Source organism: Mauremys reevesii, linkage group 22, assembly GCF_016161935.1.
Source record: "Mauremys reevesii isolate NIE-2019 linkage group 22, ASM1616193v1, whole genome shotgun sequence".
Classification (NCBI taxonomy): Eukaryota; Metazoa; Chordata; order Testudines; family Geoemydidae; genus Mauremys; species Mauremys reevesii.
The window spans coordinates 14,435,116-14,459,676 of record NC_052644.1 but is presented as its reverse complement, the minus strand read 5'-3'; the positions used below and the strand labels follow the sequence as shown (position 1 = coordinate 14,459,676).

Genomic DNA, 24,561 nt, shown 5'->3' with positions numbered 1-24,561 from the left:
ATTTCACATAACGAGGAGGCCTTTGAATCAGGTACTGTACTTGCTAAACCCCTAGATAATGCCTGTCTGAGCTTTCACACTTTAATGAGATAGAAAATCACCACCTAGAATGTGTAGACTTCAGTCACCTTAATGACCATCTCTCCTTGCCCGGGAAAAATACAGACACTGCAGTGTTTGCAGCTCACATTTCAGTATCGTCCTTAACAACAGAGTGAATTTAGTGCACAGGGAATGGTGGGACTCAGTTAGGGGTTGTGCAAACTTCCTCCATGCAATGCTGTGGATTTATCTCAATTCTGAACTGCAAAATCCCAGTGCTGTCTCCCCTCATGTGCACAGCTCTGCCAGTGCCCCTCAATTCTGACCTTCACCTAGTGGTGATATCAGGCACCTGCAGTTCGTACATTTGCAGAAAACCCCAAGGGAGCGAGGGGCCCCCTGAAAGCCAGATCTCACCTGCAAGGCATCAGCTGCTCTGTCTTGCTCAATGTTGTCCTCTGCACAGTGTGACCTCGCACACACCACACATGCCAGGTCACTGGCAGAGGCCCCAGAACTGATCCGTACAGGGGATCCCCTTGGGACAAATACCACCACTACCTGCAGCTCCCTGTATCCCAGCCCTGGGCTCCCTGCCCCGCCCAGCCCCAGCTCTGCTGGCATCCCTCAGCCTCACCCACAGCTTCCCTGTTATCCAGCCCTCAGCTTCTCAGTCTTGTCCTGTTTTCCCCACTCCTAGCCTAGGCCTTGACTGAACAGAATCTCCAAACCCTCCGATGCTCTGTATGGGATCTGTGAGGTTCACTCTGATGGGCTCCACCTCCCACATTGTTCCACTAGAAGCCAGGACAGGCTCTTACCTCATGTCTCTAGGGGTGAACAGTAAATCTAGGGCCACACAGCCTCACGGACCCTTCCCAGCTAACCCAGCCAACCACTGACCCGAGAGTTACACACTTTTGCAGATCAGCACCACAAAGGGATTGCACAGCACAGAAACAGGAGGTCTGAGGCCAGGCGACAGGCTGTAGCTAGGCAGGTCTCTCTACGTGATACAGGTTCTGATGTGACGCTCCCTTCCCTCATTCCCTGCAGTATCATCACTTGGGGTGCTGCCCCCAGGGGCAATTTGTGGGCTCTGTTTAGGGGCTGATCAGGGACCTTGTCTGTTGTCCATTAACAACAGTTTTGTCTGACATGTGCTGTCAGTTCTGAGACCCTTGGCCCATTGGGTACGTCTACACAGCAGCTGGGAGCAAGCTGCCTAGCACGGGTAGCCAGACCAACTCCCGCTAGCTCTGCTTGAGCTAGTGCACTAACGATAGCAGTGTGGCTGGAATTGCAGGGGCAGCGGCTCAGGGTAGCCTCCTGTCTACCGGGGGTCGGAGCGGGTTCATCCTGCATTGGCTAGCACAAGCTGCTGCATGTGCTACCCCCTACTACCCTGCTACTTTTAGCGCACTAACCCGAGCAGATCTAACACGTCTGCTGCCCAAACAGGGATGCTCACTCCCAGCTGCTGTGTAAATGCACCCAGTCTGGAACAGTCCCACATTGAATGACTTGTACAGAACCCATGATGGTCTTCTTTTCTCCTCTCCCCAGACTGCCAGGAGCTGTGTGAGAGGCTCGGTAAGTTCATCCACCTCCCTTTGGAGCCCCTGGGCAGAGATCCAGAAGCACCAACATTGGAGGACCAGGGTGAGTGAACAATTTGGGCCAAAATCTGAGTCACATTAAAGTTACCCCGGTATCACGGCAGCACTGTGAGCTCTCTGCAGCAGACACAGGGTTACCTGCTCTCATGTCTGGGTAGACTGACAGGTGTCACCTGGCCTGTGACAATCCAATGCCGATCACATTGTTCTGATATAGGAGAAGGGAGACAACAACTTTCTATAGATGGCTGCTGGAGTGCAGGCTCTTCTGGGACTGTTACATGAACATAGAGATGAGCAGAGACTTTACTCAGGCTCACATTTCCATGCTTTGTTGCCAAGGCCAGATCAGAGCTCCAATCATCGGCCCATCCATCCCCTAGTTATACCTGGAGTGTGTAGCTTTGATGCTCCAAAGGACTGTTAGTAATTCTCCTTAGATAGAAGGGTTGAGAATCTCAGAGCTGTATAGATCCAGTCACGTTTTCCATCATGGTTAGATTCTTTGCAAATCCCAATCTGATTTTTATCCTGCCAGTGTCCCTTCAGATTCCCCCAATCTGCTGGGGTCCACCACAGCCAGCTACCTGCAGGCCTGGATTCTGCTCTGGGTGACACTGGTGTAAATACAGATTCGCTCCAGTGAAACTTGCAGAATTATTGTGAATTTATAGCAGTGTCTCTGAAAGCAACATTTGCTGCAGTCCCTGATACTGAGACAATATAAAGGCATCCTTGAGAGACGGTTGTTGCTATTAGCAGAGATCTCTGGTCTCTGGGTGAAAGGGCCCGTCTCTCACTTCACACAGCCCGGACAGTTCTCCATGAACTTCATGTAATATGATCACATGATCACAGAGCAGCCCCCAGAAATGAGCCATCTGCCTAAATGACAGGGAATAACTCTGTATCTTTCCACTTCAGGCATGGCGCTCACAGAGCGAGGTAAGAGAATGTGTTTTTATGTCACATTTCACATTGCTCGGTTCCTATTTGCCAATGACCCCTCTCCCTGAACAACAGCTTCTGTGGTGCGAGTTCCCTGCATTGGTCCAGCCCCTGACCATGTTTGTTCCTCTTCCCTTGCAGGTTTCAGGAGGGCTCAGAGCTACATGGATGAGTGGGACTGAGCCCACACCGTGCTGGGGTTGGTGGTATCATGTTACGTAGCTGAGCTGCCAGAGGTGTGGGATTTCCATGGGGCAGGTAGGGCAGGGTGTGCAATGGCTGCAAAGCCATGGTGCTGGATGTTGTGAATGGTCCTGAAGACGATGCCCTGAGCTGTAAGTCTCACCCCTGGGCAGCTCCCTCGCAATCCCCACTCAGTTAGTCCTGACGCCCCCCATCTCCCACTGGCCCTTCAGTGCTGATCCATCCCTACCCCATCAGCTCCCCAACAGCCCCACTCATCCCTCCCTCCACAGCCTGCAGAGTCTTCACCCCTGGACACCTTCCATGGCCACCCAGAACCCTAATGCCTCTCAGGGACAGATCTTGTGCTGGGGGCAGTGAAAGGAGCAAGGAGCCCAATCCTCTGCTCCACCTCCCACCAGCTCAGGGGCCAGGCCCAGCCACAGCCCTGGAGCTCCCCAGAACCCACAGCTGGATCCAGGCTAGCAGGGCCAGTCCCACTAGTCACCCCAACCCTTAATACTCTGTCCTTCACTCCAGCTGTGCTGGCTGGAATCTCCTGTGGGATCATGGGGTCCTCGACTGACCCAGCTAATAGGGTTATTTTGGTTTCTCTCCCCAGTTCCCATCACCCTAGATCCAGGTTGCAGATGGCAGAACAGTCCAGCACAGCCCCCGTCCCCAGGCCCACAATGACAAAGTGGCTTTGGAGCTGTGGGCATTTTACCTCCCTGTAGCTGGTCAAGGTGGAGCCCAGAGGGGTGTTACAGCGTGAAACACACACCGCCTGGCACAGGAAATATGCTTCGTCTGTTTGTCTGTCCAGCCTGGCACACTCTGCTCTGGCCACTCCCAGCCCATCAGGGATCATCTGAGCTGGGCTGTTCTGAGCAACTAGGGACTTCAGCCGAAACCCCAGCCACTCCCAGTGCCACCAGCAGGGCACAGTGACACCAGTACAAGCTAGGTGCATTTGAGAGGAGGTGGCAGGGCCATTCTGGAGCCCCAGGAAGCCTCCAAACCCCATTTCTGCTGTACCTCCATCTCCCTCCATCCCCTTCCGGGACGGATCCACCCTCCAAGGAGGGCTCCCTCCAGGGCCATCTTCAATATGTGGCCTCTATCCAAAGTCACCCATACATGGCCCAGCCACTCCCTTTAGCAACTCAACACTCACACTATAGGAACTCTTTTATATTTACAAATATAGTTTATTAAAACATTTAGCACAGTCACTAACACCCCAACTCCGTAAGGTATGTAGAGATACTACAGAATGTACATCTGCACATCCATATACTCACACCATGTCTTGCAGAACACCCTCATCTTCCTCCACACCATCACCTTCCTCATCATCACCAGTGGCCATCCTTCTGGCACCTCCCAAGGGCTACATCGCTCTCTCCTACCGCCCCTAGCTGGGATCCACTTTTATAATAGGTCACTCTGACACTGTTATGTTCAATGCATATTCAGTGGGGGATTTTCCCCATTTTCCTTACTTGTATTTCTTCATCTTACTAATGTTGGAGTGTCTTTTTTCTACAGGTTCATATATCAATGATCTCAACTTATTATGTACCATCAATTTGTTACCAAGGCCTCTTGTGATTAGGTATCACATTTGTTATTTCTGTCCTAACTGGTTCTTTAGACGTTCCAAGTTGTGAGGTACCTGTTCAGTTTAAAAGGATATGACCTTAGGAAGCCCCCTGTGCCAAACTGCTTTAACACATCCTCTATCTTAAAGGCTGTAGCCATACATGGACCTTATGCTTTAGCTCATCACCATCTATCTAGGTGAAAACATGTTTGCAAACTTTGCCTTAGCTCAACATACATGTAAGCAGGGTCTGAATGAATTCTTCCCTGATGGCTAGCTGGAAGGAGGGAGAGACACTGGGTGTGTCTGTGTAAATACTTTCACAGGCCTTGGGTGGCAGGCCAGTCCTCGCCCACAGACAACCTGCCAACCTGAAGCATATTCTCACCAACAACTGCACACCGCACCATAGTAACTCTAGCTCAGGAACCAACCCATGCAACAAACCTCGATGCCAACTCTTCCCACATATCTACACCAGCAACACCATCACAGGACCTAACCAGATCAGCCACACCATCACCGGTTCATTCACCTGCACGTCCACCAATGTAATATATGCCATCATATGCCAGCAATGCCCCTCTGCTATGTACATTGGCCAAACTGGACAGTCTCTAAGGAAAAGGATAAATGGACACAAATCAGACATTAGGAATGGCAATATACAAAAACCTGTAGGAGAACACTTCAACCTCCCGGGCCACACAATAGCAGATTTTAAGGTGGCCATCCTACAGCAAAAAAACTTTAGGACCAGACTTCAAAGAGAAACTGCTGAGCTCCAGTTCATCTGCAAATTTAACACCATCAGTTTAGGACTAAACAAAGACTGTGAATGGCTTGCCAACTACAGAACCAGTTTCTCCTCCCTTGGTTTTCACACCTCAGCTGCTGGAACAGGGCCTCATCCTCCCTGATTGATCTAACCTCGTTATCTCTAGCTTGCTTCTTGCTTGCTTATATATACACACCTGTCCCTGGAAATTTCCACTGCTTGCATCCGAAGAAGTGGGTATTCACCCACGAAAGCTCATGCTGCAAAACGTCTGTTAGTCTATAAGGTGCCACCGGATTCTTTGCTGCTTCTGTGTAAATAGTTTGCTCCTGCTTTGCTTAGATTTGCTAGATATTCAGCAGGTGGAACAATTTGCTCATTGTAATCAACTTAATTTGTGGCCCAACACCAGCTATGTTAGTACTAAATGCAAAGATAGTGAAATACGATTGCCAATGTTTGAATTATTGTGGGAATACAGAAAAGCAGGACTGTGCTTAATCTGTTCCAGAGGAAAGGGCTCACATTTAGCAGAAAGGAGCTTGCTAAGCATGGACTCAACTGTCCGAGCCCTGTGAGAGTAAGAAGAGTGGGGGCAGGTATTCTGGTCAAGAGGAGGGCACTGCCTGGACTGATTTGACCTGTTTCCTCCATTGTTCAAAGAATAGAGCTAAACTTTCTTAATTTAAATGCAGTAGAGCTGTGTTTCTGCCCTACCTGATAAGAGTTAAAATCACTGGGAGCTGAAATCTCCGGAGTTGGGGCAGTGTTTCTGTCCAGCCTACAGAAGTGCTGAAAATTACTAAGAGACTGATGTGCAATGGGCACAGCAGAGAGGTGGATGGTGACTGATGACCAGCAGGGTGGCGGCAGAGGGGCATAATGAGTGGCCAGCAGGCTGGAGGTGGTGACGGGTGAGCAGGTGGCCAGCAAGGGGCCAGTGGAAAGAGTAAGGTGCCTCTTTATCTCTTACCATCCAGGAAGGGAGGTGAACTCTGGGGATGCACCTCTGAACTCTGGGTCTGCACTAACTCAGGACTACTGTGAGTGGGGTGCAGAGAAGGGCTGGGCGTGGGAAGGGGACTTTTGGGTTGCTGGACTTAAGAACCTGGGGGGGGAAAGGACATTGCCCAACCTACTTCGGGTGGGACTATTACTTGTGGTTTATGTTTATGAACCCTGTTTGTGTTGTTTTCCCAAATTAATGCTAAGTTACTTCCCTCCTTTAATTAAATTTTTCTTTTCTACATTCAGACTCTGTGCTTGTGAGTGGGGAAGTATTGCTCCTCAGAGGTGCCCAGGGGTGGTACATACATTTCCCAGGTTACTGACTGGGGGCTCCTACCGGTTCTGTTGGATGGATAGAAAGGAACCTCTAGGTATTGAACCCAGCCCTGGCTGCTGCTGGGTCCGCCTGGCAGAAGGGTGACATGCAGAATGTGGCCTGTAGGTTCCTTGTGTTATAGCCAAACTATAATATAAACCTATTATAATAAAATAAATAATCAAACCCATAAGAAAATCAGAAACTTGTAAGAAAAGATATCTAGCAAGCAGGCAGGCCAGCCTTAGCTGTATCTCATGTACCTGTTATGTACGTCAGTTCATTGCCAGGACACTTCTGTGGTTGACTCATGTACCTGTGGTCAGAACTTCCCCTTAAACTCCATTTTCAGATCCCCGAATACTTGAGGTTTTCTATTGGGCTGTTTGTGCAAACTCCAAAGGCCTCAAGCCTCATGCTAACTTGCTGATGCTAATGTCTTGCAGGATGCAGGCCTGTAGGTTTTTTGCATTACTGCTGGATATAATGCAAAGCAGTGGATATAATACAAGGAAGCTAGCCCACTGGGCTACAATGGGTAGAGCTGCCCCAAAGGCTTTGCCCCAGAAATGTCTCTGCTGGGAAGTGGGGAGTTGTCAGAAATCGGGGAGGGGTGGGGAATCTTTGGGGTTTTTCCTTTACTTTGAAGAACATATTTTTGACATTTTGACAAGCGATTCCAGCCCAGAACAATGGTTGGTGCCGATTTGGGTTTCAAAAATAAAAATGTCTGGAAATTTCAGGGTTTTCTTCCCCCTTGCCCCTTGTTCCCATTTTCGGGGCTGAAGGCAGCAACAGGAGTGATGCTGATGGGACTGGTTTCCCTTTGCATGACAGGCCCCCCATAGCTTCCAGGCCCTGCTGACCACCTCTGGGGTGACTCCATGTCTCCAGATGGCCTTTGTGAGGAGGAGATGGGATGGGACTGCAGCATCTGACCCATGCAATGAGGCTCTGCAGGACCTCACATGTCTCTGAGACTCAGCCAGCAGGAGCTCTGGGATCTCTGTATCCACTGATCTGGGATCTGGCCAGCACACAGCCTGGAGAACAAGTGTTCTGCCGGGTCCATGTACACCTCCCTGGATCTGTATCTGCCCCCAGAACAGCAGTGTTAGGCTCCTCTCAGGTGTTATTGGGGATCATAGCATCCTCCCAACCGGAGAGGAAAAGCTCTCACAGTGGTCAGGCCAGTGCTCATTAACCTCTAAGAGATTACAGGAGTCTCCTGTAAGATTAAAGGTAGATTCCCCCAGGGCACTGGTGCAGGGATAAGCACAGTGAGCCTATTTGGGATTAGTTCCTCATGGCCTGAGGGGGGCTGGTGCTTTACAGACCCCGATCCTGCAGAGCTGGCAGGTTTCACTACAAAAATTGATTATTCTTGAACATCAGCATCTGACAACATTTGTCAAGTCTAGAGCGCTTAGGAATTTTGAACTCCCCCAAAAGATCCAGTAGCTCCCCAGTCCCGGGGGAGTGTCATGGATCTGGTTGGGGGATGGGTTTGCTTCCTAAAGTCCACAAACCTATCATGGTTTTATCCTTTTCATGAGCTATTACAACAGGCGACACCCAGGAGGACTCACTCACTCTCCTGCGCTCTGTGCGGGTGGCTCTGTCACTGCTCAGACCCCCAGCTCTTGGGCCTCAGCACCAGGCTCCTCTGGAGAACGTCAGAGATGGAGAGAACAAACCACAGAGACACCGGCTGGGCCAGAAATATCACAGTGTGAAAGGTTCTTCAATCTACTTCACACTTCCACCTCGCTGGGCTGCTAGCTCGTGGTCAGGCTGGGGTGAGCTCACTGCTGGGTGGGGGAAGAGGTGTCTGCACAGGAGACTCTGCAGATGCTCAGGGCCCTATAGGCTCGACCTGTGGCTCCCTCACTGAGCGGCTACATGTAGCAGCTGGAATGTGTTTGCAGAGACTTGCTGACCAGCAGCTGCTGCTTCTTCCACTTTCTCTCCTCTCCCTTCCCTGTTCTGAGAAGCAGCCAGTTGCTTTCTAGTCCCGCCGTATCTGGCTCCATCAATATCCCCAGCAGGGGATGAGACGGGTCTAATTCTGTCCTGGCTGCCTGAGGGGATGGTTCGGGGGAGGCAGGCAGGAATCAGCCCAGGGTCCAGGCCCAGGAGGCCTGTGGGACACTCTTCTGGCTTTGGCTACACTTACACTTCAAAGCGCTGCCGCGGCAGCGCTTTGAAGCGCTAAGTCTAGTCAAAGCGCCAGCGCTGGGAGAGAGTTCTCCCAGCGCTGTCCGTACTCCACCTCCCTGTGGGGAATAACGGACAGCGCTGGGAGCCGCGCTCCCAGCGCTGGGGCTTTGACCACACTAGCGCTTTGCAGCGCCGCAATTTGCAGCGCTGGAGAGGGTGTGTTTTCACACCCTGCTGCAGCGCTGCAAATTTGTAAGTGTAGCCAAGCCCTGAGTGAGAACAATGAAACCCCCTGCAGCCTGTTTCCCACCCTGTGTCTCTGACACTTGCTCTGTGTTTCAGGCCCATCTCAGCCAGGCTTTTCCCACACTGGGCAGGGACGGCTCTAGCAATTTTGCCTCCCCAAGCACGGCAGCACGCCGCGGGGGGCGCTCTGGCGGTCGCCAGTCCCGTGGCTCTGGTGGACCTCCTGCAGACGTGCCTGCGGAGGGTCCACTGGTCCCGCGGCTCCAGTGGAGCATCCGCAGGCATGCCTGCAGGAGGTCCACCGGAGCCGCCTGCCGCCCTCCCGGCGACCGGCAGACGCCCCCTGCGGCATGCCGTCCCAAGCACGCGCATGGCATGCTGGGGCCTGGAGCTGACCCTGACACTGGGACACAAGGAGCCCCTGTGCGTTGGCTTCCAGGGCCAGAAGGGACGTTAGCTCAGCCAGTCTGACCTGGACAGCCCAGAGACGCCCCCAGCCCCCTGCATTGAGCCAATAGCTCATGTGGGACCAAAGCCTCTCCCAGGAAGGCCTCCAGCCTGGCTCTGACACCGTCAGGGGATAGAGAATCCCCACTGCCATGGGTGGTTTGTCCCGGGGTTAATCACACTCCCGGTTAGGAATTGGGGCTTGTTTCTCACTGAGACTTGGCTGGCTATGACATCATTAACATGAACTGTAACCATATAGAGCATTGTTGCAACCACTGTTAGATATTTGCAGCAAATATTGTACAAAGGTTGTCGAGTGAGGTGTCTATGAAAAGGTTATGATTTGCTGGTTATGATTATGCTCTCTGTATGCATGTATCATTTTTGCATTTGAAGTTATAATTATTGGCTATGTACTTGTATCTCAATGTGTTTGATTCTAAGTAGAACCAGTGAAGCATTTGGCCAGTTTATTGAGAAGGGACTCTTCAGATTAAGTGCCCAGTCAAGAAACACTTACCTGACAATGGATCTTGGGAGACTCCAATCCACATGAGAAGTTTTCCTGGAAACATTCAAGGTAGCATATGAGCAATGGCTGCTCTCCCCATAAAGAACTGGGTCATGCATGGACATGCAATTTGCCCATGTGACTCCAAACTCCATCTTGCTGCCGTGATTTTCCACAGTAAGAACAAAGGGATGGCCTTCCACATGGTAGAGGATATAAAAGGCCCTGGAAACACCTCTATTTTGTCTTCAATCCTGCTTCTTACCTCTGGAGGAACTTTGCTATACTGAAGCTCTGAACAAAGGACTGAATGACCCATCCATGCTGTGGATGTACTCTAGAGACTTGATTTGAACCTGCAGTTAATTCCATCACTGCTACAAGCCTGAACCAAGAACTTTGCCACTGGTGTATGTAATTGGTTCTATTTAAGCAATTCTAGCTCTCATCTATATTTCTTTCTTTTTTATGAATAAACCTTTAGATTTTAGATTCTAAAGCGTTAACAACAACGTGATTTGTGGGTAAGATCTAAATGGTATATTGAGCTGGGTCTGCGGCTTGGTCCTTTGGGATTGGGAGAATCTTTTTTTTTCTTTTACTGGGGTATTGGTTTTCATAACCATTCATCCCCATAAGGAGTGGTGCTGGTGGTGATACTGGAAAACTGCCTAAGGAAATTGCATGTATGATTTCTGGTTAGCCAGTGGGGTAAAACCAAAGTCCTCTCTCTTTGGCTGGTTTGGTTTGCCTCCGTAGTGAAGGAAGCCCAGCCTTGAGCTGTGACTGCCCTGCTCTACGCAAATTGTCCTGAGCTGATACTCTCAGTAGTGTCCTGCCAGAGGCTGCCTTGTTACACTGGCGTCAGCTGGGACCAGGCTCCCAAGGCTCAGCCTGTTCCCAGCGTTAGAGGGGGGAGGGACGCGATGGGGAGGGTTTGTGGGAGGTGGGAGCTTTTAGTGAATAGCCCCAAGTCACGGGAGCCCTGGGCTGTGGGCTCAGCTCTGACGTAGCATTGTCAGCCCTACAGCTCAGAGCCCATCGCCAAAGGGGGCTGTACAGGGGGATTGTGTGCCCCAAGTGACAGTGCCACTGTGAGGCAGCGGCAGAGGGGGATGGGGCCCAACTCCCCTAATGCCTGGGGACTGGATGGGGTCAGCAGCATATGGACCCAAGATGTGATGGCTGAGAGCTCCTCAGTGGACACACAGTCACAACCGCCTTTCCAGGGAGTGACTCTCAGTGCCTGTGCACCCACAAGGGCAGATAGTTGTGGGCTGCCTGGTCCCGCTCTGCACGGAGAAAGAGCTGCCCTTTCTCCCCTGCTCCAGGTCCTTCATCACCTGGGGCCACATTCAGGAGCCCAGCGATGCAGACAGGCCCCTCGTGCGACTGACAGAGTGCCAGGGAGTGACGTGCCTAACTCCCATTGGCTGCCAACAGGAGTCAGGCGCCTGGCCTGCCTAGGAGCACTAGTGAATCCCACTAGACCCCTGACAGCAGCACTAGTTGCCTAAATACCTTTGTCAGGCTGGCTCCTTGTGCAAAGGGAGGCAGCATGGCCTAGTGGTCAGAGCACTGGCCTGGGACTCAAGAAATCTGACGCCTCTTCCTGTCCCTGCCCTCCTGGGGGACCTTGGGCCAGTGACGTCCCTACCGTCCTGTGCCTCAGTTTCCCCATCTGTATCACTCCTAAATAAAGCACTTTCACATCTCTGGATGAGCGAGGAATGATTATTGTTAAACCCTTCAGCCAGGCCAGGCCTTTGCTCCCCTCTGTTACTAAATTAGGGGAGGGTTTTTACTGATGTATTTGACATGCCTTTGATTCTCATGCTTTCAGCCTTAAATAAAGACGCTGTGGCCGGAGTGTGGGGGTGGTGTATGGGACAGGAAATAGGGAGCGGTAATGCTCAGATGTGAGGACAGGACAGGGCAGAGCACAGAGGGGCTGGAACGTCCCTGCTGCCTCAGCCATACGGCCCTGACGGGGACTCAGAGCAGCGACAGCGTCTGGGTTCACAGCTCAGCCCTGAGGGGCTGGCGTAGACTCTGAACAGGGAGAGGAGCCTTCTGCCCTGAGCCCTGACGGGGCAGCTTGGAGCCTGAGTGGGGGGGGGGGGTGAGGTTGTGCTCTCCCCTCGATGTAAGGAGCAGAGGGGGCAGGAGTCACTACGGATAGTCCCCTCCTGACCCCGTCAAGAGCAGAAGTCACTGGGCCGTTACCACCCTGATCCAGTTCCCCGACTGTCCGGATGCTCCTGTCTCTGTGCCTCTTGCTGCCCGGTGAGTATCTGGGACCCCTGTGCTAATTCACAGCAGGTTGGGAGGAAACAGAACTGAGAGCAGCCCCTGGCCCTGACTGTCGGCAAATCCCCTTCAGTGACAGAAAGGTTTGTGCTGTTGTGATGTTTGAGGGAGTGGGACTGTCCCAAACCAGCACAGGCCCAGCGCTCAGTGCTGGGGATGGGCCGGGACTAGCAGTCAGCCCAGGCTGGGGTTACAGTCACAGCTTCACAGAGTTTAAGGCCAGGAGGGAACATTCACCCATCCAGTCTGACCCCCGATAGCCCAGAGCAGAGAACTTTCCCCAGCTCCCCTGCACTGAGCCCGGTCACTTGTGTTTGACTAAAGCATCTACCAGAAAGGCCTCCGGCCTGGCTGTGACTCCCCCACTTCCCTGGGGAGCTGGTGCCGGGGGTTAATCCCCAGCGTGGGGAGAAAACGCTGCCTCCTTACTCACTGTAGTTTGCCCAGATTCTGCGTCCAGACCTCAAGTCTGGTTCTGCCTGTCTCTGCTGCACTGAGGAGCCCGTCAGCATCTGGGGTTTCTCCCCAGGAAGGAGCTTGGACACCGTGACCAGCCCAGCTGTCTGACCAGCTCCACACATGGAGCTCCCCCGGCCTCTCCTGCGAGGCCTCTTCTCCAGCCCTCGCAGCATTTTTCTGGCTCTGCCCTGCACCCGCTGGACTTTTCCAATAGCCTTTTAAACTGAGGCCCCAGAACCAGGTGCAGGATCCAGGATCGGACTCACCAAGGCTGCAGGCTGAAGGAAATCCCCTCCCTGCTCCTGCTCCCTGCTCCCCTCCTTACACAGCCCAGGGGCGCATCAGCCCTGCTGCCCCCATGGTTCCCTGGGAGCTTTTGTTGAGTTACTTGTCCCCTGGGGCCCTAAATCCTTCCCCTGGTCACTGCTGTCCTGGCCCAGGCCCCAGGCTGCAGGTCTGGCTGGCGTCCATTGCTGGGAGCTGTGACCTGGCATTTGGCTGTATTCAAACACCTGACATGTCGCTGGGACCAGTTCCCCATGCCAGGCACATGGAGTCGGGACGGGCTGGTCTCGGAGGAGGATGCTCATGGGTTGTCAGCTCAGCCTGGAGGCAGAGAGAGCAGGGAGGGCTGTTGTCATTGGAGGGTGGGGGATTATCGGGGTCCAGCCCCAGGGCTCCCTGTTACCGAGGGGCCAGAAACACTGAGCTGGGATCCACTCTGGGCTCCGGTTCCGGATCCCCCCAGAATTCAGGGGTTCTGGATCTGGGGCTCGGGGTCAGACTCGTTACTGAGCCGGGCCCAAGTCACACAGCTTGGATCCAACCCCAGAGCTGTGTTTCAGGAAGGGACCCGGGGCCTGGACTCTGCACAGTTCATGGCACAATCTCAGGGAGCAGGTGGGGGTGCATCTGGTGGGATGGGTGGGGCAGAAACCAGGACTTGTGCTCATGGGAGGCGCAGAGATTCCACCAAACATTCAGGGCGTCTCACAACAGGGGAAAGTCTAGCCGGTCACCGAACACACGTCACCTTTCTGTTCCCAGCGCTGAGTCCCAGCAGCCAGGAGATCTGCTCAGCGCCTGGTGAGTCCGTCTGTCTGTCTGTCCCAACCTACCCAGGGCCTTTACCCCTCCTCTCCAGGGCATCCAGCCACCACCCCTTAGGCTGTTCCCTGCTCAGTGTGGTACCAGTGGCAATGGCACAGGAAGGTGGGTGGGGATGTGCAGGATCTGAGCAGGGTGAGGTCTGCTGACCCCCCTCCCTGCCTCGCTGCCTGTCAGCTCTGCTATGACCCAGGCCTGGTGTGACACGTGGGTGAGAGAGTCACATCCACAACCCATCCCACCTCCAGGGCACTGGCCCTGGGAAGCAAATGCCACAGCATTGACCCCAAGGGATTTACTTTCCCAGGGCACTGGCTCCCAGCCCCTCACCTCACTCCTGGCCATACTGCCCCAGCTGAGTCAGCGGGATGCCAGCACCAGGGCCCCTTGTTCTAGGAATGTGCGCAGCGCCATACTATGGGAACTCAGCCCAGCCAAGCCCTTGGGCTCTTACACAACCCAAATTAACCCACTTGATAAAGCTTCCGGTCACCAGAGAGACCTCGTCCCCCCATCGGCCCAGCTGGGCTGGAATCAGAGCCTCCATCTGAGACATGGCACAGACCCACCCACCATTTACCTCTTGCCCCATCGACAGCGCTAGGCACCACTGACAGCTCTGACCCATTCCCCTTCCCAGGCGCTCTCCGGGGTCCCACCCTCTCCTTGAGCCGGACGTCTGCCCAGCCAGGGGACTCCGTGCAGCTCCTGTGCTCCGTGTTCTTCAAGGTCCCAGCCACCCGCATCATCTTCTGTAAGGACGGGGAGGAGGTTTCATCCCAGAAGGGTCTGGAGAAGAAGGCCGTCTACAACTATCACTATGCAGTGTCCAGGGACAGCTCAGGGAATTACTCCTGCGGATACGAAATCAAAGACAGTGACAACCAGGTGACCAGATCCCTGCTCAGCCCTTCCCAGCACCTCAGTGTCACTGGTAAGAGGTAGGAGTGTGTGTGTGTGTGTGTGTGTGTGTGTGTGTGTGTGTGTGTGTGTGTGTGTGTGTGTGTGTGTGTGTGTGTGTGTGTGTGTGTGAGAGAGAGAGAGAGAGAGAGAGAGAGAGAGAGAGAGAGAGAGAGAGAGAGAGAGATATCAGCCCTGCCCAGCAACTCAGCATCACAGGAAAGAGCAGTGAATAGCACAGTGAGAGCAATTACATGAAAACCCCCTGAAAATCCAAATGCTGAAATTCATCCATTTTCAAAACCTGAAATCAAAAATTTCTAATAAAAGATCTTTGTTTAAAGTTTGTCACAAGGAACAGCTTCCCCGCCCCCAACCTTTTCCCCATGCTTCACCCATCTCAGCTCAGATGGCTCAGCCCTGGCAGCTGGGAGATGGGAACATCCTAGAAATGTTGGGCTGGAAGGGACCTCATGATGTCATCAAGTCCAGCCTGCAGCACTGAGGCAGGACCAAGTAAACCTAGATCACCCCTGGCAGGAGGTTTGTCCAACCTGTTCTTAATAACCTCCGACAATGGGGATTCCAGAACCTACCATGGAAGCCTGTTCCCTTATTGTTAGAAAGTTTTCCCTAATATCTAACCTAGATCTCCCTTCCTGCAGATTAAGCCCATTACTTCTTGTCCTACCTTCAGTGGAACTGAGAACTATTGATCACCATCCTCTTTATAACAGCCCTGGCCCCTGAACACATCTGGAGACTGTTATCAGGTTCCCTCTCAGGCTTCTTTTCTCAAGACTAAACATGCCCAGTGCTTTTAACCTTCCCTCCTAGGCCAGGTTCTCTAAAAACCTTTGGTCATTTTTGTTGCTCTTCTCTGGACTCTCCAATTTGTCCACAACTTTCCTAAAGTGTCACACCCAGAACTGGACCCTGTACGACAGCTGAGGCCTCACCAGTGCTGAGCAGAGTTGGTCCCTTTCAGCAGCACGGCCACCAGCCAGTCATTGCCCACAGTGTAGATGTGCTAGGGCAGCGTATGGACCTGGAGTGGGGCCATGCTCTGCTCTCATCTCTTGTGTATTTATTGCCTAGGTGATGACTCCAGCAGCAGCGGTGTCGGGGGTTCAGCCCCACAAGGTAAATGCTTCTGGAGCGTTTCTTTATTCTAGGGACTGTATTTAGGGAAAGGTGGGTCCTGGGCTGGGCAACCCCCAGTCTGAGTGTGATCGCTGTGATGATGAATGTAGAGGAAACACACCACAACACAACAGGATGACTGGCTCGTCCAATGTGGCGCATTCTCTGTGCAGCACTCTCAGGCTTTAACCAGCATTGCTGAGCCGGGCAACATCCTTGCAGGGCAGGAAAATTGCTCTTTCAAAGAGGGAATCCCAAACACTTCTGATGGGCAAGTTTCATCTGGAGTTCCCTGACCCCCTCTGCTAAACCGGCAGTCAGTAAATTATTTCCTCCCTCTGCCGTCACTGTATTTGTTGTTGTTCTGGCAGGAGGCACCAGACACATCAACACACTTGGGCTCACAAGTTCCTTCTCTCTCTGTAATTAGTTATTTACACTCTGTGCTCCAGTCCTGGAACAGAGGTGTCACAAACAGCAAGTGGGAAAACCCTTCTTTCACGAAACTCAGCCCAGCACTGTCTGGTTCCCAGGCAGCAATCATGTTACAGGAACTGACCTTAGCAGAGCCCAGACCTGGCTATTTGCCCCATCACCCCTCAAAGTGCCTGCATCAGCAAACCAACACCTATCCAGTATGCCTGCAAATGTGTGTGCCACTCCCACAGCAAGGATAAGATGCTGTCAGACTTTTTTGTAACACCACCACTGAGTGACTCTTGCCAGAGCGACACTAATGTTAACTGTGCCTCCAGAACTGGTGGGCAGACAGATGTCTGTGCTGTGAGAAATTCTTGACTTTTTACATTTTATTTTCATCCTGGATTAGAAGTCAAAATTTCAGATTTTTTCATAGAACAGAAATTCAGAAACATCAAAGTGACCTTCTTGAAATGTTTTTATTTTGAAGAATCAGCATTATCTGCAGAAAACTGCTCCACTGGGTATTTATAGACCAGCTCTGCTCACATCTCTACATGCTGTACAGATGTCTGGTCCTGACTTAGGACAGGTCTCAAGCATGTGCTCCAGTCCAACCCTATTCAGGACAGCAACTATGTATTACTTAAATTTAACCACCTGCTACAGTCCCATTGCTGGAACTAAAATGGCTGTTTGAGGTTAAGTTTCATACCTGGGTGCTGTGCCAAATAGTGACGCTTCCCTGAAGCAGGGCAGTTCCCACAGGGATGTGTCCTGTCTTGAGGCTTTCACCTTAGAGCTGGGGGGAAATCCAGGTTTATTTCTACAAAAAACTGTGAACAAAACTATTTCACAATGTTTTGATGAAAAAAATATTCATGAAATGCAACATTTTCCATTCTTATTTTGACGTGACAGTTTCCTTTATTTTGGGTTTTTAGAACAAAAAAATGAGACAAACTATCAGTTAGAAATATGGACAGTTTTCCTCTGTTTGGTTTTAAATGGATAGTTTCCTTCCATTTCTGGATGTGCAAAACCAAAACAAAACTGTCAATTCAAAACAAATCCAAATGTTGTCTTTCACTTCAAAATTATTTTTATGGAAAGACTAACCAGGTCCTTGCATATGAACTGTTTCAGGGAAAGTTTTTTATTTCACTTAAAATAAATAAATTAAATTAAAAAATAAAAAAAATTCAATTGAATTTAAAAAAATTGGCAAAAAAATTGGTGAAAAGCTTAAACAAACTTTACTGACAAAGAACAATTAATAATGTCCCCCTGCAGATAACTGGGAGGTGAGCTCCCCAGATATCTTCATAAAGACATTAGGAGTCACTTACCAGCTCCAGCCAGTGGGGAATTGCCACTGGCTATTTGGAGAGGCCATTCACATTGAGGTTCTTTCCTAGGTTTAGTCCTGTTGGGAATTACAATCCCTGCTGTCCTGGTTCTGGCTGTGGTGCTTTATCTGCTGGGAAAGAAAGGTGAGTATGACAGTGAGGCCAAGCCCGTTATCAGATGTACAGGCAAACATGGCAGAGCCAACCCCTCAGATCCCTTGTACCCAGTGTGCTGGGATGGGGGAATAGAGATGATTAAAGACAGTAAAATTTATCATTTGATTTTGGGAGGCTGGCTGGGGAGAAAGATCAAAGAGATAATGATGAAAGGGATTATCTTTGTGATTAATTATTTCTATTGCAGTAGCACCCTGGAGCCCCAGTCAGGGATCAGATCTCCACTGTGCTAGGCACGGTACATTATTTATTAGGTGTGTTACTGTAGTGCCCTGGAGCCCCAGTCAGGAATCAGGACCCCACTGTTCTAGCTGCTGCACAGATCTGTAATGAAGGGGACAGTCCCAGCCCCATAGATGGTCACAATTTAGGACTCAGCCGGGGTGTGTGTCTGGATGGAATATAGACCTGCAGGTACCGAAGGCTGCAGTTCAGGAAGACATCCACTAGTCAGGAAGGTCCCTTACGCCTGCTCCCGTGTGTAAGTGTTTTCCTGAACCAGGGCATAACAACTCTGAAAATAGAGCTCTGGACACAGCTCTTTCCTGCCAACCTTTCCTCACACGGCATCCCCAGCCCCAAGCTTTCACAGCACTCAAGTCACCCCAACAATCTTGAGATTGGCTTAAAAGTCATGGGATTTCCAACAAGTCACCATTGTGGGGTCTTTGTATTTTCCTGGGGGATTTGATCTTTGCGGGGCTTTGGGTCACATTTCCAGGCTTTTCCTCCTAAATATGAGGGTTATAAATTTATTTATTTATTTAATGAAAGCTGAGTTTCTCACTGAAACCCCCTGACTCTCAGACCTGGGGCTTTATATAGAACATGAAATGCAGGGAAACTGGCACTAAAATTGTGAGACTTGGCCACACCGCTCCCAGGGGCAGTCAGTGGGGCTGGTGGAGGAGAGAGCTGGGCTGGCCCGTGGGAATGGGGCTCTGCATCAATACAATAAGGAAGTGAGGTCGTGTCACTGTTTCTGTCTCTCTCTGTCTGCCCATGAGGAAATGTGTCCACGTCTCTGATCATATTGTCTCTCTGCCTCCAGTTGCTTCTCTACTGAGGGATCAAAGGTAGGAGAAGATTATTCCCTGTTCCACTGAATTTTCTTTCTGCAGCTCTTCTCTCTGCCTTAGACTTGGTGCGTCCACACACGTACCTGAAATACCCACAGCAGGTTCCCTCACAGCGACTGTGATTTCAGTGCAGATCTGTGTGTGAGGCAGCCTTAGCAATTCCCCCTCCCCTGCCTGCTGGGGAGAGCTGGGCATCAGGGACACCCATGGGGATTCAGTGCATGCCATACGTGTGAACAACTCCCTGTGCCAGGGGTGCTCTGAACACTCTGCAGCACTGACGAGGGGACCAGCTCATTGAGCCCCAGGCTGCCCCATTGCCAGGGGAGCTGCTAAGTGTTTCTGGCTCCCTGTCTGCCCATCTCACTGTCAGGGGGCTCTGATGGACCTCTTCCCCCCACCCAACCCACAGAGACCCCTCAGGGACCCCTCACACAGTGTCTAAGGATCGCTCCCCATTGCTCTGCAGCCAGAACCTGCCACTCAGGGCTCCCCCCAACTCCTGCTCCTTTCTCCCTCTGCCACTTTGCAGACTGAAAAGCCTGCTGCCGCCATTTTGAGGGCCATGGGGCCCAAACGCTTGTTCTAAACCCTCCCTGGCCCGTAGTGGCCTCACGGCCCCAGAGCTCGGAGCCAATTCATCAGCTGCACATTGCCCCGAGAGGGGCTCCAGGAAATCTATATGGCCCCGGCCTGGATGGGCATGATGCGGGGAGCAGCCAGGGAGTCCATAGGGATGACCAGCTGGACACAGAGAGGGAAAGGCACGTGGGGAGGCTAGAGGCAGTTTCTAGGCTCTGCCCGTGTCTGGCCCAGCCTGGGTTCCCAGTACAGCGACTCTGCCACTAATGCTAGTGGGGGCAGGGGACAGGAAGGACACAGCACAGAGCCTCAGTACAGGGAGCCCCTCCTTGACATTCAGCTGCATATGTTCCCTGCCTGCCTCCTGCGCCCCTCCCACCTGTATGTCTCTGAGCAGCTGCCTCTCCCCAACATTCCCTCCCTCCCTCCTCCTGCCATATGACCAGCCTCTGCCCCCAAACACCCCACCCTGCCCCCCGGGACGTGGGAGCTGGTGAGCAGACAGGGCAAGAAGTGAAGAGCCTGGGGACATGAAGTTGAATTTCCACCCTGGGCAAAGACTTTACAGTTGAGCCGTGATGATGAATGTTCAGATTTCCAGCACTGACACATTGTGAGCAGACGTGGGCCAAAAATCCAGTTTTATTTGGGTGAAAAATATGCAAAGAAACTGAGTGTGAGCTGAATGGAGCTGTAAGGTCCTAGCAGGAGAACCAGCCATGGGGAGAAATCTCCTCACAGCTGCTTCTCTGAAAACAGACTCAGTGTCACCGATGTGTGTGTGTGTGTGTGTGTGTGTGTATTTGTGTGTGTGTGTGAGAGAGAGAGAGAGAGAGAGAGGCTGCATAGAGGATCCCTGATACCCCCTGTCCTTATTACTCCCCACAGGGAACAAGCCCAGCACGGCACCAGCAACACTCCTGAAGATCATATTGAATGTAAGAGCTTTTGGAGAGTATTGGGGTTACCGGGGTCATGTGCACATGAGGGAGAAATGCGGGCACTGGGAGTAAATGCGTTAATCGGTGGGGGATGGACAGATCCCTGATCAGACTGTCTGGCCAAGAGTTATAACAAAAAACTGCCTGTGACCAAAGTGAAGGAGGAAAGCTCCCACTGGAAGGTGTTCTGTTGCCTTCACTGGGAGCTGGATCTGCTCGGTGCTGACCAGCCCTTCCCGCCCTGTTCAAATGTGGACTAGGATGTGACAACACAGCAATAAGTCCCAACAGACTGTGCCTTGGTGGGAAACTGGTGCCCATCCATTTGCTGTATTGTGAGGCCCAAGGCTGAAAGCTGAGATACGTACGGGGGGTATTCTTACCTCAGAGTGTGTGAGGTTGGACGTATAAATAGAGCAAACTCTTGTTTTAAAAAAGAACCCTAAATGTGCAAGGTCTTTGGAAGCCCTGAGGAGTGTCACATCCCAGAGGGAAATTTAGCCCCCTGAGAAACACAGTCACACACAACTTGCCGGTGTCTGTTTCACTTAATTATAAATTAACCCAGTGAATCACTTAATCCTTGACCTGGTTGGAAAATAGGGGTTCTTCTGTGGAACATTTTTCTTTAGTTTTTCTCAAAAAAAATGGTGGGGTTCTAATTTGTGTTTACAGTTGAGTCAATTTACACCCAAGTGACCATGTGTAACTGTCATTCTCTCCCCAGATGCTTCGGTGAATTGGGTGGGAAGAACCAAGGTGAGTCACCGTTTTATTAACAACAAAGTGAAGTGATAGAAAAGAGGGATTCATTTGCCTGTTCCAGCTCAGCAGTGACCCGTGCACTTGGAACATGGATTTACTCAGGAGACCCAGGATTTCAGGATTCTTTGCTGCTTTTTACAGAACCAGACTAACACAGCTACCTCTCTGATACAGGATTCAGGTTGTGTCTGTTCCCCTGGTCTCACTGCTGCTGCCCCAGATCTCCACCCAGGAGCAGGTAGCTGCCTCCCACATCTACAGTTATTCTGGTCAGTCAGGCCCTGCCCCCCACAGAGAGACACGCATCCAGACCAAAGGAAAACATCCTTCCCAAACTCCACACCACAGCAATAGAGAAGAATCCTAGTTGGCCTGAAAATCTATCCAACTACAGAGAAGTTTTTCCCCACAAGCCTCTGCACTCGGACAAGCAACCAAGGCGGAGATGGTCAAGGTTTCAAAACTCCCAGGCCCCAAACATTCAAATCCCACAGGTGGGTTATATCAAACCATGCCTAGAATGTTTAAGCACAGTCCGGTTACCTACCACAGAAGAACACCTGTCTATACCTCCTTTTGCTGTTCACTGTGGTCTGGCATCCAAACCTCCTGCTTAGCAAGATCAGTTGAGTTGAGGGTGACCCCCTCAGTCAGGGCAGGCTAAGCACAGTTCTGCTGCCCTTTACTCAGACAATCAGGACAACAACATTTCATCACCTCTGCTAAAGTGATTTGTAACCCTCCGCCAGTCAAAGTTGGCTACTTTGATAACACAGCTCTGTGGGCTCAGACCGCAGCAGAGTGGGTGTGTTCATGTAAATACAGTGTGATCCTGAAGCCTTTTCCCTTCCCCAGCTCATCACTAGCTGTGAGGGGAAAGCTCATTCAGACCTACTTACAGTGGCAATGAACAATAATCTGGGTTTAGTGGTTTGAGCATTGGCCTGCTAAACCCACGGTTGTGAGTTCAATCCTTGAGGAGGCCACTTAGGGATCTGGGGAAAAAATTGGTCCTGCTAGTGAAGGCAGGGGCTGGACTAGATGACCTTTCAAGGTCCCTTCCAGTTCTAGGAGATTGGTATATCTCCAATTATTATTATTATTCTTATGATGCACGGGAGGAACTTGGGTCACTGAAGTTCTGTCATTTTATTATTTTGTTTAATATGTAACATTTTACTGAGCATTTAAAGCAGCGTCACAAAGGGAAGAGCTGTGTGCTGCTATTATGGAGGGATCGCTGGTCTCCTTGGAGTTAAGGTTGAAGTTAACATCCTGTTATCAGCCCGATTTCCACACACACCCTCAGCTTCTACAAACCAGACTTGGTGATATCAAAGTTTCATTGTCATATCTCATCGCCATGGACATTTTCTTCTGAAACCTTTGGGCAAACCACATAAATGATCTCAGAGACATGGCACCTCATTCCAGTGATTTTCCTATTATTACACTGGCTGCTCTTATACTAACAAATATTGCTTTATCCCTTAGAGCTTTTAGTAAATGCTTCTAGGACAGGATGATATTTACAGAGATATTTATGACTCATGTCATGTGAATTCAGAAGTTGGTTGAACCCTATCAAAATTATACCTATTGGTCTCCCTTTTGACCTATGAAGTTGGCTCATATTTGGAGTCTTGTGGATTGTTCTGTAGAGATGAGAAAGTGATGACAGAGTCAGGTATGTTGGTTGATGCAACCCCATTTATTTACAAAGACTCAATGGAGTGCTGTTTCCCTGAGCACGACAGGAACCAAACAACAGGAGGTACTTTCTGTGCTCCTGGCTCCAAGCCTCTGTCCAGCCAGCACTCTGCCCAAAAGCTCTGTCTCCCTCTCAGCTTTTTCTCAGGGTCCTGCTCCAAGTGCTCCACCGGCTGTGTCTGGCTTTCTTGTTGCTTTCTCTGGTTGCGTCTGAGGTGTTTCTGCTGCTTCTATTACACACCCCACTCCTGCATTTCTTATCAGACCCCGAGGAACCTCACTGGACCACATGGATCTGCCATGCCTGGTCTTCCCGGGGTCTAGTCTTTGGGTTCTGGTTGCACAGTGCTTCAGCTGGAACTAAAAAAAAAGGTTCCCATATTCAGCCTGAATGGTAGGTGCTCATCACAGCACCAGCTTCAACAAGATTCTGCGACTGCCCATAGATCAAAGAGACACTTGTTTGGAGACACCCAATCTCCAGCATAACAACAGAATACTAAAAATTGCATAGAACTGTTATAAATGTCACCCTTAATAACATCAGTGATTCAAATATCAAACTGGATGGGACAAAACTACACTGCCTGCAGCACAGAAGAATCCTGATTTCTGATAATAACACTCCATCACAGGGAGAACCTGGCACTGCCTTGATGGGGCTGGCACTGCCTCGATGGGGCTGGCATGGAGAGAGGGAGAAGGGCTCCTTTGCCCAGCTTGCAGGTATCAGGGCAAAACCCAGTTGTCCTAACTGGAGGGCAGAAAAGGCCAGACCAAGGCTGGGGCGGTGGGGTGGGGTTTATGTAGGAAGTGGGACCATTGGTGTTTCCCAGTCTATATGCTCATTGTCACTGTGCCCCGATGTACGTATAGCAGTGCTGTCAGACAGACATTTTATGGCTTAATTTCTCTGGATTTAGGCTGGTTTAGCAGAAAAATAACATTACCATGATTTATCTTAAAGCATCCACGGCCCCAGAGAGAAGAGACACCGACATACGCGACCATCGGTCTGCAGCGGGACAGATGTCATTAATGCTCCACTTGCTGAAGTGAAGGACTCGTCAGTGTGCAGCCACATCACAGAACCTCCCAAAATCACAGGCAACTGTAGGGACCTTGCAGCTAGGCAGTGTGGATCCTTCTCTGGGGCCACAGATGGACAATGCACAGTGCCCCAAAGTGCTGTAGGATGTTGGAATATTCTCAGTGTGAATGCAGCCTGTTTGCCTTTTGGAAAAAATGTTTCTTCTGAATAAAATTGGGAAAATTTGTAGTTTCTGTGACCCTGTCTGTTAAATGCCTTGTTGATTTGTAGGAACATTATGAATTTTAAATATCAACCAAAAAGGATTTGTCACAAACCATGGCTTTGTAAAACTGTATTTGTTTCCTCACTGCGGCTGTGATGTTGCAAGAGAACATCATGAGAGCATTTAGCTCCCTGGAAAGCAGTTACTGCATGAACCTATTACATTACTGTAGTGTGTGTGATCCAGGCACCTCTGGAGCCTGACTAGCATAAGGGTTGCAAGGCTCCCCTAGGTCTGGGATTTACATTTAGGTTTAGAACATAAGAATGGTCATAGTTGGTTAGTCCAATGGTCCGTCTAGCCCAGTGTCCTGTCTTCTGACAGCAGCCAGTGCCAGGACCCTTCAAGGCAATTATCAAGCGATCCCCTGCTATCCACTCCCAGCTTCTGGCAGTCAGAGCAAGGGATTGCATCCCTGGCCATCAGCCATTGCTGG

The 24,561-nt window shown here is 50.9% G+C and overlaps 1 protein-coding gene across 1 annotated transcript; it reads left to right on the top strand.

The window, feature by feature from the left end:
- The first annotated feature begins 2,898 nt into the window (after positions 1-2,898).
- On the top strand, positions 2,899-23,848 carry LOC120388850. The gene is made up of 8 exons (XM_039510942.1): positions 2,899-2,944; positions 14,384-14,677; positions 15,742-15,786; positions 17,625-17,699; positions 18,784-18,808; positions 20,282-20,331; positions 21,062-21,093; positions 23,777-23,848. Exons 1-8 carry the CDS (start codon positions 2,899-2,901, stop codon positions 23,846-23,848), a joined length of 639 nt encoding a protein of 212 aa, XP_039366876.1.
- Positions 23,849-24,561: the final 713 nt, after the last annotated feature.